The sequence below is a fragment of the Oncorhynchus kisutch genome, linkage group LG2 (genome assembly GCF_002021735.2).
Source record: "Oncorhynchus kisutch isolate 150728-3 linkage group LG2, Okis_V2, whole genome shotgun sequence".
NCBI classification, from domain to species: domain Eukaryota; kingdom Metazoa; phylum Chordata; class Actinopteri; order Salmoniformes; family Salmonidae; genus Oncorhynchus; species Oncorhynchus kisutch.
This window is the reverse complement of record NC_034175.2, coordinates 37739700-37759902: the sequence shown is the minus strand read 5'-3', so window position 1 is coordinate 37759902 and position 20203 is coordinate 37739700. Positions and strand designations below refer to the sequence as shown.

Sequence of the window (20203 nt, the reverse complement as noted above, 5' to 3'; positions counted from 1 at the left end):
CCAAGCAAATCATGAGAAAACAAAAAGATAATTACTTGACACATTGGAAAGAATTAACAAAAAAAAAAACTGAGCAAACTAGAATGCTATTTGGCCTTAAACAGAGAGTACACAGTGGCAGAATACCTGACCACGGTGACTGGCCCAAACTTAAGGAAAGCTTTGACTATGTACAGACTTAGTGAGCATAGCCTTGCTATTGAGAAAGGCCGCCATAGGCAGACATGGCTCTCAAGAGAAGACAGGCTATGTGCTCACTGCCCACAAAATGAGGTGGAAACTGAGCTGCACTTCCTAACCTCCTGCCCAATGTATGACCATATTAGAGAGACATATTTCCCTCAGATTACACAGATCCACAAAGAATTCGAAAACAAATCCAACTTTAATAAACTCCACAGTGTGCCATCACAGCAGCAAGATTTGTGACCTGTTGCCACAAGAAAAGGGCAATCAGTGAAGAACAAACACCATTGTAAATACAACCCATATTTATGCTTATTTATTTTCCCTTGTGTACTTTAACCATTTGTACATTGTTACAACATTTGTACATTTGTAATGCCTTTATTGTTTTTAAACTTCTGTATGTGTAATGTTTACTGTTCATTTTTATTGTTCAAATCAAATCAAATGTTATTTGTCACATACACATGGTTAGCAGATGTTAATGCGAGTGTAGCGAAATGCTTGTGCTTCTAGTTCTGACAATGCAGTAATAACCAACAAGTAATCTAACTAACAATTCCAAAACTACTGTCTTATACACAGTGTAAGGGGATAAAGAATATGTACATAAGGATATATGAATGAGTGATGGTACAGAGCAGCATAGGCAAGATACAGTAGATGGTATCGAGTACAGTATATACATATGAGATGACTCTGTAAACAAAGTGGCATAGTTAAAGTGGCTAGTGATACATGTATTACATAAGGATGCAGTCGATGATATAGAGTACAGTATATACGTATGCATATGAGATGAATAATGTAGGTTAAGTAACATTATATAAGGTAGCATTGTTTAAAGTGGCTAGTGATATATTTACATAATTTCCCATCAATTCCCATTATTAAAGTGGCTGGAGTTGAGTCAGTGTCAGTGTCAGTGTGTTGGCAGCAGCCACTCAATGTTAGTGGTGGCTGTTTAACAGTCTGATGGCCTTGAGATAGAAGCTGTTTTTCAGTCTCTCGGTCCCAGCTTTGATGCACCTGTACTGACTTCGCCTTCTGGATGATAGCGGGGTGAACAGGCAGTGGCTCGGGTGGTTGATGTCCTTGATGATCTTTATGGCCTTCCTGTAACATCGGGTGGTGTAGGTGTCCTGGAGGGGAGGTAGTTTGCCCCCGGTGATGCGTTGTGCAGACCTCACTACCCTCTGGAGAGCCTTACGGTTGAGGGCGGAGCAGTTGCCGTACCAGGCGGTGATACAGCCCGCCAGGATGCTCTCGATTGTGCATCTGTAGAAGTTTGTGAGTGCTTTTGGTGACAAGCCGCATTTCTTCAGCCTCCTGAGGTTGAAGAGGCGCTGTTGCACCTTCTTTACGATGCTGTCTGTGTGAGTGGACCAATTCAGTTTGTCTGTGATGTGTATGCCGAGGAACTTAAAACTTGCTACCCTCTCCACTACTGTTCCATCGATGTGGATAGGGGGGTGTTCCCTCTGCTGTTTCCTGAAGTCCACAATCATCTCCTTAGTTTTGTTGACGTTGAGTGTGAGGTTATTTTCCTGACACCACACTCCGAGGGCCCTGACCTCCTCCCTGTAGGCCGTCTCGTCGTTGTTGGTAATCAAGCCTACCACTGTTGTGTCGTCCGCAAACTTGATGATTGAGTTGGAGGCGTGCGTGGCCACGCAGTCGTGGGTGAACAGGGAGTACAGGAGAGGGCTCAGAACGCACCCTTGTGGTACCCCAGTGTTGAGGATCAGCGGGGAGGAGATGTTGTTGCCTACCCTCACCACCTGGGGGCGGCCCGTCAGGAAGTCCAGTACCCAGTTGCACAGGGCGGGGTCGAGACCCAGGGTCTCGAGCTTGATGACGAGCTTGGAGGGTACTATGGTGTTGAATGCCAAGCTGTAGTCGATGAACAGCATTCTCACATAGGTATTCCTCTTGTCCAGATGGGTTAGGGCAGTGTGGTTGAGATTGCATCGTCTGTGGACCTATTTGGGCGGTAAGCAAATTGGAGTGGGTCTAGGGTGTCAGGTAGGGTGGAGGTGATATGGTCCTTGACTAGTCTCTCAAAGCACTTCATGATGACGGAAGTGAGTGCTACGGGGCGTTAGTCGTTTAGCTCAGTTACCTTAGCTTTCTTGGGAACAGGAACAATGGTGGCCCTCTTGAAGCATGTGGGAGCAGCAGACTGGTATAGGGATTGATTGAATATGTCTGTAAACACACCGGCCAGCTGGTCTGCGCATGCTCTGAGGGCGCGGCTGGGGATGCCGTCTGGGCCTGCAGCCCTGCGAGGGTTAACACGTTTAAATGTCTTACTCACCTCGGCTGCAGTGAAGGAGAGACCGCATGTTTTCGTTGCAGGCCGTGTCAGTGGCACTGTATTGTCCTCAAAGCGGGCAAAAAAGTTATTTAGTCTGCCTAGGAGCAAGACATCCTGGTCCGTGACTGGGCTGGATTTCTTCCTGTAGTCCGTGATTGACTGTAGACCCTGCCACATGCCTCTTGTGTCTGAGCCGTTGAATTGAGATTCTACTTTGTCTCTGTACTGACGCTTAGCTTGTTTGATAGCCTTGCGGAGGGAATAGCTGCACTGTTTGTATTCGGTCATGTTACCAGACACCTTGCCCTGATTAAAAGCAGTGGTTCGCGCTTTCAGTTTCACGCGAATGCTGCCATCAATCCACGGTTTCTGGTTAGGGAATGTTTTAATCGTTGCTATGGGAATGACATCTTCAACGCACGTTCTAATGAACTCGCACACCGAATCAGCGTATTCGGCAATATTGTTATCTGACGCAATACGAAACATATCCCAGTCCACGTGATGGAAGCAGTCTTGGAGTGTGGAGTCAGCTTGGTCGGACCAGCGTTGGACAGACCTCAGCGTGGGAGCCTCTTGTTTTAGTTTCTGTCTGTAGGCAGTGATCAACAAAATGGAGTCGTGGTCAGCTTTTCCGAAAGGGGGGCGGGGCAGGGCCTTATATGCGTCGCGGAAGTTAGAGTAACAATGATCCAAGGTCTTTCCACCCCTGGTTGCGCAATCGATATGCTGATAAAATTTAGGGAGTCTTGTTTTCAGATTAGCCTTGTTAAAATCCCCAGCTACAATGAATGCAGCCTCCGGATAAATGGTTTCCAGTTTGCAAAGAGTTAAATAAAGTTTGTTCAGAGCCATCGATGTGTCTGCTTGGGGGGGGATATATACGGCTGTGATTATAATCGAAGAGAATTCTCTTGGTAGATAATGCGGTCTACATTTGATTGTGAGGAATTCTAAATCAGGTGAACAGAAGGATTTGAGTTCCTGTATGTTTCTTTCATCACACCATGTCTCGTTAGCCATAAGGCATACGCCCCCGCCCTTCTTCTTACCAGAAAGATGTTTGTTTCTGTCGGCGCGATGCGTGGAGAAACCCGTTGGCTGCACCACCTCGGATAGCGTCTCTCCAGTGAGCCACGTTTCCGTGAAGCAAAGAACGTTACAGTCTCTGATGTCCCTCTGGAATGCTACCCTTGCTCGGATTTCATCAACCTTGTTGTCAAGAGACTGGACATTGGCAAGAAGAATGCTAGGGAGTGGTGCACGGTGTGCCCGTCTCCGGAGTCTGACCAGAAGACCGCCTCGTTTCCCTCTTTTTCGGAGTCGTTTTTTTGGGTCGCTGCATGGGATCCACTCCGTTGTCCTGTTTGTAAGGCAGAACACAGGATCCGCGTCGCGAAAAACATATTCTTGGTCGTACTGATGGTGAGTTGACGCTGATCTTATATTCAGTAGTTCTTCTCGACTGTATGTAATGAAACCTAAGATGACCTGGGGTACTAATGTAAGAAATAACACGTAAAAAAAACAAAAAACTGCATAGTTTCCTAGGAACGCGAAGCGAGGCGGCCATCTCTGTCAGCGCCGGAAGATGGTTTATTTCACTTTTGTATATTATCTACCTCACTTGCTTTGGCAATGTTAACACGTTTCCCATGCCAATTAAGCCCCTTGAATTGAATTGAATTATTTAATGTGTGAGGTACAAAGATGAGGTAGATGAGGTCTACATTAAACACTATTATTGCAGACAGAGTGAGTCCATGTAATGTATTAAGTGACTTGTTAATCAAATTTCTAAGTAAAACGTATTTAGGGTTGCCAGACATTTCAGCTTTTCATTTTTCATCAAATTTGTAAACATTTCTAAAAACATCATTCCACTTTGAAATGATAAGGTTTTGTGTGTAGGCCAGTGACACAACATCTCATTGAATCCATTATAAATTCAGGCTCTAATAAGCCCAAATTTGAAAATAGCCAAGGGGTGTGAATACTTTCTGAAGGCAATGTAATGCAAATACATTTAATAACATAATATGCAATTCGGAGTCTATGCAGATATTAAAACACAATGCTTTACCATGACGGATTTAAGAGAGATTATGTGTCTGCTTAATCCAAATAAATTTTTTCCATCTCTGTATATAGAGAATGACACTTTGGAGAAGAACACTGCACTAAGAGATGCACTGATATGTAGGAATATACCAAGGAGAGATATCAGGACCCTACAAATCAACAACTTTGGTATGACAATCCAATCCTTCTCATGATCATTCTATCATCATGACCATCATCTTCATAATCATCTTTGGTCTATTAACATCATCACCACTGTCACTGTAATCATAGTTGTCATCATCAGCATCATCATGAATCATCATCCTTATCCCTCATGTGGTTCATTCATGGAATAATAGTAAAGTAACAGGTAACATATTTCAGCTTTCAGCATATTTCAGCATATTTCACCTGCTACGTACAGACAATTCGACAGGCAGGGTTTTTAGATGTAGTGTGAGCCATGGAGCTAGCAGTGCCCGAGTACATAATAAACAGATACCAGGGATAAACACAATTAAAAGAACAGGTGCACAGCTCTGTGAGGTGATTATGAATCAGCTCTGGAATGAGAAGCCTGCCAATCTACTAATCCAATTAGATGGGATGGCTCGCCATATGGGTTCTTCACTCTGAACCGTGTGCGCAATTAGACACAATGTGCTGCATTTCATTAAGGCTTCTGAATGGAGACTGCACCTCAATTTCTAGCTCCATTTCAAGGATTGCCTTTTGTCCATGTTTTTTTTTCACTCTTGATTTTGTATGTACGCTGCCATACGTGTAAAGTTGCCTGCAATGTAATCAGTTGCTCGGTCATATGTCGAGCGATGTAACATGTCATTTGTCAAGTCATCATATCATGCAATCAGAACAGGTTAAACATCTGAAGATTCTCTCAAGATTCTCATTGGAGAAATAAACATGATGTGTTAAGGTACTACATTTGGAAGGCTGATTGGTACTTAGTATAATCAATGTGCATTTGAGGTGTAAGGGAATTCTGATTTATTTTATAGCACTTCGTCTGGAGCTGACCTTGCCAATAGATTTTGATGAGGCCACAGCGCATCCACTTCTGCTGATCCTGTACGTATCCTACCCTTCACCAATCCTTATCTTGGAGTGTACTGTGTGTGAAATTTCCCTACATCCTTATCCTTATCAATGGCTTCAGATTGAATCTTTTTTAAATATTTTTTTTATAATATGTTTATTATTTTACAATAAAAAATCAAATAAAAAAGACAGCGATGCTAACTATGACATTCATTGTCCTGTTGAATGGGATGGCCAATTTAGAGGACAAAACTTAACTCACACATACACAAAATAAAACTAAATCCTATTAGGTGGTACATGTATATGAAGACAGCATATAGTCATTACAAGCAGTGTAGTTAAGCCAAAAATAAATGTTGAGTGGAGTACAGCACAGAGTAGCAGCAGATCGTCAACCCAGTTATGAAGCGGGACTAGACCATTTATCCAGTATTGGCTGCCATATTTTGTAAAACATTGGACTTCTATTGGAGGTATTGTATCGAATCTTTTCCATATGTATTACATTCCCTAAATCCCGTAACCACATTTCAAAGGTAGGTACAGTTTCCAGTTGAGCCTTTTGGCTAATAGAGTACAAAGAGAGACAGCTTTCCCTTCGTGGTTATTCCCATCAACTGTACCAAACAGAGCGGTCAATGGGTCTGGGGCTAGAACTCTATCAAAGGCTCTAGATAAATAATCGAAAATGAGAGCCCAGTAAACATGTAACTTAGGACATGTCCAGAATAAGTGGGTCAACGTCCCCTCATCCTGCTTGAACCTCTCACACAGTGGTGAGGTGTCCGGGAATATTTTATGCAGTTTTACTTTTGAGTAATGTAACCTTAAACTGTACAAGGTTGTGTCTGGCATTCACTGAACTGTGGTTTATATTCCTGAGAGCTTCTACCCAGTCCTCATCTGAGATTTCTGACCCAAGATCTTGTTCCCAAGCCCTTTTAATGGTGTCTGTGGATACCTCTATGTGGGCCTGTAGCACATCATCCAGTCTAGAGACCGACCCTTTTGAATGAGGTTTGACAAGGATCAAGCTATCTAATGTAGGACTATTTGGCTTCATGCCATACTGTGGGATATGTGTCCTTACGAAATTCCTGATTTGGAGGTATCTGAAAAAATGTGTTGTTGGCATGTTGAACTTTCCCTGTAATTGTTGAAATGAAGCTAACTGACCATCTATGTATAGATTACCAATTGTTGTGAGCCCCTTCTCCCTCCACTGTGAAAACACCACATCATCCAATGCGGGGTGGAAAGCATGATTCAGGCAAATCGGGCTGTCAATGTATACAGTGGGTATGTTAAGAAAATACCTAATCTGTTTCCAGATCCTAAGCGTATGACAAATGACTGGGTTAGAGTCATAAGTGGATTTTTTCACATATGATGGGCTATTAACAAGTGCAGGGAGTAAGGCACGTTGACAGGAGGCCTGCTCAATCAAAAGCCATGCAGGCATATCCTTCTGTCTCATCGCAGGTAAACTTTCCCTCCAGAAAGACACAATGTTCAGATTAGCAGCCCAATAATACAGTTTAAAGTGAGGAAGGCCAAAGCACCCCTCTATTTTGTACTTGCATAGATGCTTCTTTGAAATTCTGGCTGCCTTGTTATCCCATAAAAATGGAGTGACTATTGAATCCAGTTTCTTAAAATAGCTTTGTGGTATGAAATTGGGGAGACATTGGAAGAGGTAAAGAAACCTGGGTAGGACAACCATTTTAATAGCGTTTATACGAGTTTTCCAAAAATCTATATTTTGTTTAAGCTGATATATTTTCATGTCCCAATTCGCTTTCAATAGCTGATCAAGGTCTCTTGTCACTACAATGCCAAGGCTTGTGAACTTGTCCATCACTGTTCTAAACGGGGTAGATTGCAGAAATTGCATATCCACAGGCCGTGATATTGGCATCAACTTACTCTTTTGCCAGTTTATCTTGTAGCCAGAGAAGGAGCCAAATGTGTTTATCAAGTTAAGTAAGAGTGGAATAGAAGTTTTAGGTTTGGACATAAACAAAAGAACATCGTCTGCATATAGGGAAATTTTGTGCTGTGTCCTTTATTTTAACAGAAGCTATATCGGCACATGCCCGAATGCGAGTAGCAAGGGGTTCCATGGCTATAGCGAAGAGAGCAGGCGAAATAGGGCACCCCTGTCGGCAGCCCTTGAACGAGCGGAATGACTGCGACATTTCTTGATTGGTTACCACGGACGCCATTGGGTGTGCATAAATAATTCTTATCCAATTGATAAATTCCTTTCCGAACCCGAAGTGCTCCAGAACCGACATCATATATTTCCACTCAATCCGGTCAAACGCCTTCTCTGCATCAAGAGTTATTACCACTGCCTCAACCTTATGATCGTGATACATTACGTTGAAAAGACGTCTCAAATTGTAGTGTATATGTCGGCCCGGGATAAAACCTGTCTGGTCAGGGTGTATGATGACAGAAATATATGTTTTCAATCGGTTTGCCAATATCTTTGTCAACACCTTGTTTTCTATGGGGAGTAACGACACGGGGCGTTAGACGACATCTCCATGGAATCTCTATCTTTTTTTTCAAGATCAGTGCTATTGTAGCCTCATACAGTGTTTGCGGGAGTTTGGCATTTTCTTTGGATTGTTTAAACATTCGCAACATAAGTGGAGCTAGACTGGCGCAGTACTTCTTATAGAATTCTATTACATATCCATCGGGCCCAGGGGCCTTGCTGTTTGGAAATTGTGCTATCGCTGTGTTAATTTCCTCCAAAGTTATCCCTGCATCGAGTGCAGAAGCTGCCCCCTGTCTAGTTTAGGAAGTTCACATTCAGCGAGAAAGCGTTCCATAGTTTGTGGATCAGTAGCATCGCATTTTGATTGGTATAGCTCTGAGTAAAACTTCGCAAAGCATTTATTAATATCCTGCGGATCTGTTACTATTTTACCCTTCTTGTCTTTTATTTTGTGAATAGCTCTAGATGCCTGTACATGCCGTAGCTGTCTTGCTAATAATTTATGTGCTTTGTCACCCAGTTCAAAATAACTTTGTTGCGTTCTAGCAAGTAAAGAGCCCACCCGTTTCGAAAGGATGGTATTGTATTCATATTTTAACTTCGTGATCTTCTCAAGGACTATATATGAGGAATTCGTCCTAAAAACGTTCTCCTGTTCCCCTAACTCTCTTTCAATTTCTCTCAGCCTAGTATTGGCGCGTTTCTTCCTCTCTGATGTATAAGAAATAATGTAACCTCTAATCACAGCCTTTAGAGATTCCCAAAGGGTGGAGTCGTCAACATCCCCCGTGTCGTTAGTTCCGAGGAAAAAGGCAATCTGCTCCTTCAAATACTGACAAAAAGCCTCATCTTTCAGCAGGTATGCGTCTAAGCACCACGGTTGCCGACCTGTCGACATATTGTCGAGTTTCAGCACCATGGACACAGGAGAGTGGTCCGTAATTAGAATAGGGTGATAGGTAACCGACTCAGCTGTCGAAATTAGTTTGGAGTCCAACAAAAAATAGTCAATTCTGGAATATGATTTATGAACTGATGAAAAGAAAGAGTAATCCCTGTCTGTTGGGTGTGTCAGTCTCCAAATATTGACAATGTTAAGGTTTATCATCAATGTATTTAGACAGACACTGGCATTTGATTGTTGAAGTGACCTTGATAGCTGTTTATCTAAAAGAAGATCTAATGTACAGTTAAAGTCCCCTCCAACAATAACATTTGTATCCGAGATATTTGGTATGTCCTTAAATACCCTTTGAAAAAATTATGGATCATCGAAGGGTCCATATAAATTGACCAAGGTTACTGGTTTCAAATTCAGTGTACCAGCCACAATAATATACCGACCTTTAGGATCTGAAATCGAGGATGAGTAAACAAACGGAATGTTTTTCCTTAACCCTCTCGCTTTTGCATAAAGTTAGACTGGTATATCTGACCGATCCAGCCGACTCGTAGCTTGGCCTGAGCGGAGCATTTAATATGAGTTTCTTGAAGAAACACTATGTCAGCACCCAGTGATTTAAGATGAGAAAAAACCTTAGCTCGTTTCACCACATGCCCTAAGCCATTACAGTTCCAGCTGACTATCTTTATTCCACCTGGTCTACTCTGTGCTCTGTCACTATGTGGCATGTCTTATATTAGAGCAAATTGTTGCTGTCATACAAAACTCAGAAGAAAAACGTCCCGCCGTGCGGGAGCTTGTCATGCCACCTGTACTAATAATAAACGTGAACATAAAACACATACCCCATCCCCCCTCCCGTCCCTTTACTGAGTGACTTCCCCAAACGAAGCACTCCTTGGCTAACACACAAACCTTAGGGTGTCTAGACATACAGCTTGAACTAACTCGTCGTCTATAGATGCTCTGCATATACGCTAATACTAAATAACACTTAACACTTAACTCTCACGTTAGGGGGTGAGTGGCGCTAAAACATGATGTGCCAAACAATGTTATATTAGCCACAACATCTCACCAATCATAAGTCCCAAATTCTGATCTTCTAATCGAAAAGCCATAGTCCGGAAATCCAAACACAATCCTGGCCTGTATTTGGTGATTTAGCTGGCTGACACAGCTGTTCTGTATCCTCAGCCAGGGAGCTTGCTTGTCAAGAACAGATCGGCCTCTTTTGGGTTGTCAAACGTACGTGTTGATCCTTCGACTGTCACCTTAAACCGGGCTGGGAAGAGGAATCCATATTGGATGTTGGCCGCCCTGCATTTGTTGCGTACCTCATCATACTCTTTCCGTTGGTTCCTCACCTCCAAGGTAAGATCAGGGTAGAAAGACACCCTGGCTCCGTTGAAGTTAAGGGGGAACTTTTGACTAGCCAGCTTGAGGATGAGATCCCTGGTCTGGGGACAGTGCAGCCGTACAATGAATGGCCTTGGTGGCCCGCCCATGGCCGGCTTCGTTGCCTGAGATCTGTGTGCGCGGTCGATCAGGATGGTCGTTTTGAAGTGTTCACTCCCCAGCAGGGCCGGTATCAGCTCCGAGACAAATTCAGTGGGTTTCCCTTTCTCAGTGTCCTCCTGGATGCCACATATTCGGATGTTCTGGCGTCTTGAATGCGACTCGAGCATTTCCAGTCGGGCCTTCAGGGTTTTGTTGTCATTTTTGAACGTTGCGCACTGTTTCTCTATGTCCTGTAGCCTGGCCTCGTGATCGACTGTCGTCTGCTCAACCTCATGCACCCTTCTCTGAGTTGCCTTCACAGTTTCGGCCAAAGTCCCAATACTCTTTGAGATGTCAGCCAACCTTGTGTCCACCTTCTTGCTTAGGGAGTTTATGGCAGCCAGTATGTCACTTTGCGTAGGCTCTGTGGGGGACTCTTGGAAGCTAGCCTCTTCAGCTAACTCCTCGTGGGTTGGCGACGTTGAAATTGGTTCGCTGTCTATCTCATTCAAGTTATCTTGTTTAGCGCCCCAATTTCTGATGCCTTTTCCCTTTGTCATATTTGTTTGAAGATACAGGTCGTGAGAGGTTAAGATAAATACAAATTTGTTTCCAAATGGAGCGGAGCTCTAGCAAAGCACGTCTACTCCATAGCACGCTCTCTAGCCCCCCCCCCCCTTGAATATTGTTTTAGAACAATAGCAGAACCAAGTTTCGCATCAACATTTCTCCTGAGATTATTGAGGGATCAAAATATAGACTATTGTCATTCCATATATCACTCCAGGGACATAGAAAATAAGTGTCTGTGTAGTGTGTTTATCCAGAAAGTAATTTTCCAAAAAGTCTTATTTCTGTATCAGTAACAAGGCTTCCAAACAACTGTTTTTATGCGAGTAAAGTACAAGTCAGATAAAAACAAATTTCACGACAGGCCTGATGGAAACTGCTAGGGAATTTGTCTGTAAACTTTCCAAATGTTGAGAAAACTAAATACGTTAGACAAGGTGGGATCTTTTTGTGTCTGTAAAATTAATTATGTGAGAAATGGTGGTTGAAATTACTTTAATCCGGAATATTGATATAATAACCATCATATCAATGTAAACTTGGAGTCACACGGTGATATGTTAGTGTGGTCCTCCCACTACGACTTGGTTACAGATTAAATAAATTATGATGAACTTCACAGGGTGGTGAAAGTACACGATGATGAGCGTGATGCTCCTTTGATTGATTATTGGCTGCTGTTTGACAAATAAATATAATCTTGCTGTTTTGTCCATAATAATCTCATCATGTAGGCTAGCCTACCCGAACTGTATATCTGTGAGCTGTTGGTTAGAGCTCACATGTCAAAACCAGAGTGGATATTTAAGTGATAATGCTTGAGAAGCCAGTGTTTGGAGGATATATTTGCACGGAAATTGCGTCTCGGGACGGAAAACCGTGCCAATAAATCCTCCAAACATCGGCTTTGAGGGCATTATCACGTTTATTTAAAATATATATATATATTAACCTTTATTTATCTAGGGAAGTCAGTTAATACGAACTAATTCTTATTTACAGTAACAGCCTAGGAACAGTGGGTTATCTGCCTTGTTCAGGAGCAGAATGAAAGATTTTTTTTACCTTGTCAGCTCAGGGATTCGATCTAGCAACCTTTCGGTCACTGGCTACCTACAACAGGTTATTCGAAACATATTTAAATAATGATCGACATATTTTAATTAAAATTCTTATTTAGATTTATTTATTCATACTATTTCATCCTTCCACAAGATTTAGTCCCGACACAAATCTAGGGTTGATACCCAAGCCGGCTAGTCGTTCGTTCTATCGGTTCGGTTGCCAGAGATGCGACTCAGCCATTCAGTCTTTTTGTTCTGTATCTATGGACACGACCCAGTTGTTCATTCTAAATGTGCTATTACCATACTGGCTGGCAACATTCTTATCCCTAGCTTGCTAGCTAGCCAACTACGGCTAACTTACTGTCACGTCAAAACTGCAGCTAGAATAACAGCAAAGTAGCTGCATTTGGATTTGTTTGAGCTGTTTGCTAGTGACATTTATTTGGATATATCCATAACAATGAGCTAATGAGGTGCAATTTCGCCTAGAAAATGTGCTCACTCGTCAGGACACTGTTCTTCAACAACACAGCAAACACAATCACCTCAAACTGAAGCTGGAAAGACTGCAAACTAGATGCACTTAGTTTTGTTTGACCTTTTTTCAATACATTTTTTTTGTATACGGTGCATTTGGAAAACAAGTAACAGACTTCTACAATTTATTAAATAAATAATTTCCCTCATCAATCTACACACAATACCCCATAATGACAAAGCAAAAACAGGTTTTTATAAATGTTTGCAAATGTGTACAAAATAAAATACTTACCATTCCCTAGATCTGTGCCTCGACACGATCCTGTCTAGGCGCTCTCTGAAAATTCCTTTGAACTTATGGTTTGTTTTTTTCTCTGACATGTGTGCCTTTCCAAATCATGTCCAATCAATTGAATTTACCACAGGTGGACTCCAATCAAGTTGTAGAAAGAGGATGCACCTGAGCTCAATTTCGAGTATTCAGACACTTTGCTATGAGACTCGAAATTGAGCTCAGGTGCATCCTCTTTCTACAACTTGATTGGAGTCCACCTGTGGTAAATTCAATTGATTGGACATGATTTGGAAAGGCACACATGTCAGAGAAAAAAACAAACCATAAGTTCAAAGGAATTTTCAGAGAGCGCCTAGACAGGATCGTGTCGAGGCACAGATCTAGGGAATGGTACCCAAAACAATCTGCAGCATTGAAGGTCCCCAAGTCCACAGTGGCCTCCACAATTTTTAAATGGATGAAGTTTAGAACCACCAAATCTCTTCCTAGAGCTGGCCGCTCGGCCAAACTGAGCTATTGGGGATAAGGGTTTTGGTCAGGGAGGTGACCAAGAATCCAATGGTAACTCTGACAGAGCTGCAGAGTTCCTCTGTGGAAATGGGAGAACCACCAATCAGGCCTTTATGGTAGAGTGGCCAGACAGAAGCCACTACTCAGTAGAAGGCACATGACAGCCCGCTTGGAGTTTGCCAAAAGGCACCTAAAGGACTCTCAGACCATGCGAAACAAGATTCTCTGGTCTGATGAAACCAAGATTGAACTCTTCGGCATGAATGCCAAGCATCACTTTTGGAGAAAACCTGGACCATCCCAGTGGGGAAGCATGGTGGTGGCAGCATCATTCTGTGGGATGTTTTTCAGCGACAGGGACTGGGAGACTTGTCAGGATCGAGGTAAAGATGAACGGAGCAAAGTACGGAGGGATCCTTGATGAAAACCTGCTCCGGATCGCTCAGGACCTCAGACTGGAGAAAAGGTTAACCTTCCAACAGGACAACGTCCCTAAGCACACAGCCAAGACATCGCAGGAGTGGCTTCGCGACAAGTCTCTGAATGTCTTTGAGTGGCACAACCAGAGCCGATTGAACATCTCTGGCGAGACCTGAAAATAGCTGTGCAGTGACTCACCCCATCCAACCTGATAGAGCTTGAGAGGATCTGCAGAGACATTCCGACACGGAACTAACCACTTGACAAATCCTCCACATAAGAGTTACAAGTTGGAAACCAGAAGGTGATACCAGAGTTTAGAGTTTTATGGGACATTTCATCATTGACCTTTTTCTTTTTTTACCCCCCTTTTTCTCCTCAATTTCGTGGTATCCAATTGGTAGTAGTTACTGTCCTGTCTCATCACTGCAACTCCAGTACGGACTCGGTAGAGGCGAAGGTCAAGAGTCATGCGTCCTCCAAAATACAACCCGCACTGCTTCTTGACACAATGCACATCCAACCCGGAAGCCAGCCACACCAATGTGTCGGAGGAAACACTGTACACCTAGCGATCTGGTCAGCATGCACTGCGCCCGGCCTGCCACAGGAGTCGCTAGTGCGCGATGAGACAAGGATATCCCTACTGGCCAAACCCTCCCTAGCCCGGACGACGCTGGGCCAATTGTGCGCTGCCCCATGGGCCTCCCGGTCACGGCCGGCTGCGACAGAACCCGGGCTCAAACCCAGAATCTCTGGTGGCACAGCTAGCACTGCGATGCACTTGTACCCAATGATCACAAGTTAAAACATAAAAAACAGTGATTCTCAATCACTGTGAGATTCGCAATAGGGAGTAAGCAAAAAAACTCATTGCAGGTTTCAAAATCAGTTTTTCCTAATCCTAGCCTTTGATGTAACAGAGAAGCATTTTTAGGACATTTCTTCTCATCTTTTTAACCACAGATTATAGAAACATGCAATTTTAACATATTTAGACACTGGTATGGTGCTGGAGAAATGAATATGAGGTTGAAAAGTGGCAGAATTGCCCTTTAATAATGTGAATAATCTAACTAGTTTTGCCATTTTGCCAATGTTAGCAATCTAGTTAACTCATTATTAGCTACCTAGCTCATATGTCAGTGGTTGAAAGTTGTTATGACTTCAAAAACACTTGGACACACTCCTGTTGTATTTATCACTACTAGGAAATACGATATTCCAATGAGCACTGAACACACCATAAGTAACCCATATTGCACCTTGATTGTAAGTTCAATTTGACCAACTTTCATGGTGTTCCATAGTGACAGTGCCCCCGGTGGCCAGGCGGTGAGTGACCAGTTTGTTCTTGACTGGGACTCTGTTCTGGTCAGCTCGGATAACGTCATCGTGGCTCGCCTGGACGGCAGTGGGAGTGGGTTCCTGGGCCAGCGGGTCCTACATGAAGTCTACCAGCGTTTGGGAACTGTGGAGGTGCAGGACCAGATCGCAGCAGTAGAGTATGTACTGGAGCATGATCTGAACATAATCTGAAAGCTCTCACATGGATACTGTTGAAAGAAATTGTTGATTCGATGGGAACTGATTCATTGCATTTCAGAAATGTTAGACTTTAATACCCTCCCGTATTTTCTTAGGTACCTGACCAAGCTGCCATATGTGGATAAAAATAAGGTTGCTGTTTATGGAAAGGTAAGGAAGTGTAATTTAGAATATTTGTGGATATGGCATATATGGCTATAACTCCTTTTTTCTATATTCTTACTTACAGTACATGGGCTTTTACCTATATCCAACATTGCATGTCCAACTATTTTTGGGGGTGTTTCCCCAGGCTTATGGGGGTTTCCTGAGCTCTCTTCTACTCCTCTCCTCTGGCTCCATGTTCAGATGTGGGGTTGCAGTTGCTCCCGTGACAGACTGGAGACTCTACGGTAATTTTCCAGTCTGAGATAAATCCTTTCAGTAGCCATTAATTTAATAGAGTTTGTCAAGTCATGTCCAATATCTCTTAGAAGTTATGCTGATGGCCACTTAATACATCAGGATTTGTCAAATACGGTAGGCGGATGCGGCACTCATCCACTGACGTGAAATGTAGGGCCACGTCCAATAAGGCTGAAGGATGTTGTTGTTTATACCATTCATGTGAATGGTAAGGCCAGCATGCGCTATTACTCTATAGAAATACATCAGGCACTGGGAGGAAATGCAGTGTTTCCTACTACTTCACAACTGCCTTTGAATATCTTCCTCAAAACACAGTGGCATGAAGCCCATTTATAGTTCAGGGATTTTAGAGGTAATAATGAGAGAAAATATACCTGCTTCCTGTCTGTGCAATCACTGGAATCTTTTCTCACTTTCCAGTTCGCCTGAATTTTCGCTCTTTACTTTACATGATCAATCTCATGTTTCCTACCTGTCATTTTTCACTTAGTGGAAAAATCCACTCAAAAACTATATTTGGGTATTTTTTTTTAATTTGTCCACTTAATACAGTCCCATAAAGTTTTGCATGTCAGCAGTCAACTTTTCAAGATGATGTGGCAGGTGACACTTTGCTTCTTGAAAGTCCAATATCTTGAAAGCTTGACTGCCGACACAAAACATTTTGGGACTGTATTAATAGTGGACTAATGAAAGAAATTCCAAAAACACACTTAACTATGTTGTATTTTTCTAAAGGTTCGGCCTTCACTGAGCGTTACTTTGGGTTTCCGGTCCAGGATGAGCGTAAATATCAAGTATGATTGACTTTCCACATTTACATTTTTTTTAATATTGAGAGGTGGTCAAGGTGGAAGCACTTTGAAAATTCTACATTTAATCTTATCATTAGCAATTCATCCAATAAACACTTGTTACAGTGCAATAGTGTCATATCTGTTGATTCTTTGCTAATGGCAAGCCTCTGGTAGTGGCAAGCCTCTGCAAAAAAAATTTTTTTTTAATAATATATTTTACCTTTATTTAACTCGGCAAGTCAGTTTAAGAACAAATTCTCATTTTCAATGACGGCCTAGGAACAGTGGGTTAACTGCCTTGTTCAGGGGCAGAAATCACACCAAGCTGTGCTTGAATGCTTTTCTCTTATAGAAAACTAGTCTGTATTTACAGTATGTTTTCAGTATCTTTCACTGATATAAAATTGTCATTGTGTCTCGAACAGCTCTCCAGTCTGCTTCCCAACATCACAGGCACAGGTCAACGGAAGTTTCTCATCATCCATGGAACAGCAGATGGTGAGTACTAGTTCTCTCGAGTTGCTACTCAGGGCATGGTTGAACGCTATTGGACTTCAATGTGGAGCTTATTTTGTAGGTTTAATGAAAAAGATAGGAGATAAGCCGTTATCTAATTACTGTTTTATCTGTCAGACAGACAGTGTTTAGGTCAAACAATGGGCTTATTCATTGTGTTCAGTTGATTGTTAGCCTTAAGTGGGGATAAAAAGACAGATGTATCATACTGTTGTTAATGAAATAAGATATAATTGACAGGCACTCACAAAAATAGAACTGAGCAGCACACGTTATAATTGCATACCAGGTACTTGTGCGTATGCTAGATTTTTAGTCTGTGCTCATTTAAACCTGAGATACAGTGCATTTTATACTTAGAACTTGTCTTCTAAGAAGAATCTTCAATTGTACGTCTATTGTGCTATAGCTTCATCTACTGTATCAGATCTATTTCATTTCTCAATAGCTTAGTGACTACGACAATGGATACTGTTTTTTTCTACATTGCTCCAGCCTCAACCCTGTAGAATTATACTTAATTGTGTGAAATTGACTACAATGTTATTAATTTTGGATGAAAATGCTTGTCGAGCAAGGACACCAACGTTTCAATTATCTCTCTTTCAGCCACCGTTCATTTCCAGCATTCCGCAGAGCTGGTGAAACTTCTGTCAATATCAAACGTTAACTACACTCTGCAGGTGACCAGTTACATTCTCCCTTCCTATGCCAAGCGCCATTTAATGTCCCTGACAAAGGAGGCCTCAGTGATGCATGTATAATTGAAGCTGACCTCCCCCTCTCCCTTGAATAATTTATTATTTAAAGTTTGACAAAGTGGAAATAGTTACCTGCTGCGTGGTGCCAAACCTGCCCTGAGGAAAATCTGTCTGATATTTAAAAAAGGCCCCACCTTTGAAAAGTAAGTGGGAGAGGAGGGAGAGGGAGAATTCAAGAAAGAACTAGTGGAGCGATAATGGTAAGAGTTCAATTACATAAAGGTAGACTCGGCTAAATTACGTTGCCATGAGCAGCATTGCAGATGTTGCAATGAGCCAGACGCAAGACTTCGCTCTCACACAGTCACCCACTGCGCAGGAGTTGTCTTCTTAAAACGTGGTAGCTGCAGGACCAAAACAGTGGAGGAGTTAAGCCTTGCCCTCAACCTTATTTAGTTGTTACGGAAATTGACCCACCATGCTGTTTACTTTGTGCCCCTGCGTCATATCGCTGAGTCTACGTTGAAGTGTCATTAATAACAGCAGCTCTGCATGTGTGTTGTGGCATTGATAATAGAGGTAGTCATAGAAGTTAACACTTCATTTGATCTAATTCGTAATAACAGTAAATGTAAAACCAATCTGCTGTAAAATTCAATATAAAGATAATGAACAACTATTTATTTCTCTGTTCCCTAGATCTTCCCGGACGAAGGCCACAACATTTACTCTGTGAAGAGCCAACGCTACTTGTTGAACTCTGTCATGACCTTCTTCAGGGAATGCTTCCTAGTGGAAATTCCTGTAGCTCATCCTGTGTCTGAGGATGACTAGGATGACCATATCTCACCTTGTTTTTGTAGAACCTGTTGCTCCTGGAAACGAGAAAGTGGTCTATGACCTGCTTGTCTGAGGAACCACCAGTGAGAAGTGGTGAGGTATGGTGAGACAAAGTGAATGAGAGAGGGGTCAGACAATGTTGTTGTGCTCTATGAAGGGTAATGATAGGCTGAGATGAGAATGAAGATTTTTCCTGTACAGTGATAATTTTTCCTATTGCTATGATCACGCAATAGTTCACATAGAAACATTTACGGTATTACCAGTGTTCTGCAAATATCATAAGTATACAGTTAGCGTGGTAGAGTTTCAGTAGAGAAGAAGGGAAACTTCATATTAGCTGTTTGTATGGGAGATATGTTTTTGTCTTTACTGTTAAAGATGTGAAGGGAGATATTTATTCATTTTTCCTTTTAAAGAATATAGTTATTTCAGACAGCTGTAATGTTTTGTGAATTTTATACCTAGATACATATTCAATTCTAATATGGCATTTAGCAGGCGCTTTTATCCAAAGCAATTTACAGAGTATGCATTAGGGATAAATACAGGTAGCCAGGATCCTAGGACTTCACTCTTCACATTTCCCCCCAAAATAAAATGACCTGGGAAATTAAAACATTTCCCCCAATATTGCACTAATGCAATTTTACAAAATACACAATCTGCGCAGAAGCAAATTGTCAAACATTTTATATATAGTACATTATCCAATCAGGTTGTCGCATGGAAGCCTTTAGTCTAGAGAATTTACTTCACACAAAGTCACCATAAATTCAAAGCACACACAAAATTGACACTGCTGGACTGCAGACAAGACTTAAATACAGTTTAGAGTTCTCATCAGAACTGAATATTCTAAAATGAGCCCGAACCCCCCAAAAGAAATTCAGATTTAAAAAACAACAACTATAGGCTATATTGATTTAAAATGGTGTTGAGAACAACGTGGTGGTTGGGGGAGGCAGCAGAGTGAGTAGATGAGGAAACAGCCATTGGGACTAGAAAAAGCACAAAGAGAGGAAAACTCACCTTATTTATGATCAACTGATGATGAAAATATTGGAATAAAATAGGCTCATGCAATTGAAAGCATTGCTGCTACTGAAACTCACTCGGTCATATATTCAACCGTTATACTAATGTAGTTTGAGAGTTCTTTCAATGGTGGATGACTATCTATGTCAGGGGTGTCAAACTCATTCCATTTAGGGCCCAGTGTCTGTGGGTTTTTGTTTTTTCCTTTCAATTAACACCTAGACAACCAGGTGAGGGGAGTTCTTTACTAATTAGGGAAAGGGAAAGGGTGATACCTAGTCAGTTGTACAACTAAATGCTTTCAACTGAAATGTGACTTCCGAAATTTAACCCAACCCCTCTGAATCAGAGATGTGCGGGGGGGCTGCCTTAATCGACATCCATGTCTTCGGCGCCAGGGGAACAGTGGGCAAACTGCCTTTAATTCATCAATCAAGTACAAGGGAGGAGCGAAAACCCACAAACCCCCAC

The 20203-nt window shown here is 42.1% G+C and overlaps 1 protein-coding gene across 1 annotated transcript in view; it reads left to right on the top strand.

The window, feature by feature from the left end:
* Positions 1 to 19966, top strand: part of LOC109904117 (inactive dipeptidyl peptidase 10-like) — an 81924-nt gene extending 61958 nt beyond the window's left edge. The window contains exons 17-25 of the mRNA XM_031802055.1: positions 4655 to 4753; positions 5587 to 5656; positions 15195 to 15389; positions 15528 to 15582; positions 15725 to 15824; positions 16579 to 16637; positions 17063 to 17135; positions 17763 to 17836; positions 18554 to 19966. Coding sequence (XP_031657915.1) covers positions 4655 to 4753; positions 5587 to 5656; positions 15195 to 15389; positions 15528 to 15582; positions 15725 to 15824; positions 16579 to 16637; positions 17063 to 17135; positions 17763 to 17836; positions 18554 to 18688 — 860 coding nt within the window. The 3' untranslated portion in view covers positions 18689 to 19966. The remainder of the gene's footprint in view (positions 1 to 4654; positions 4754 to 5586; positions 5657 to 15194; positions 15390 to 15527; positions 15583 to 15724; positions 15825 to 16578; positions 16638 to 17062; positions 17136 to 17762; positions 17837 to 18553) is intronic.
* The last annotated feature ends 237 nt before the right edge of the window (positions 19967 to 20203 follow it).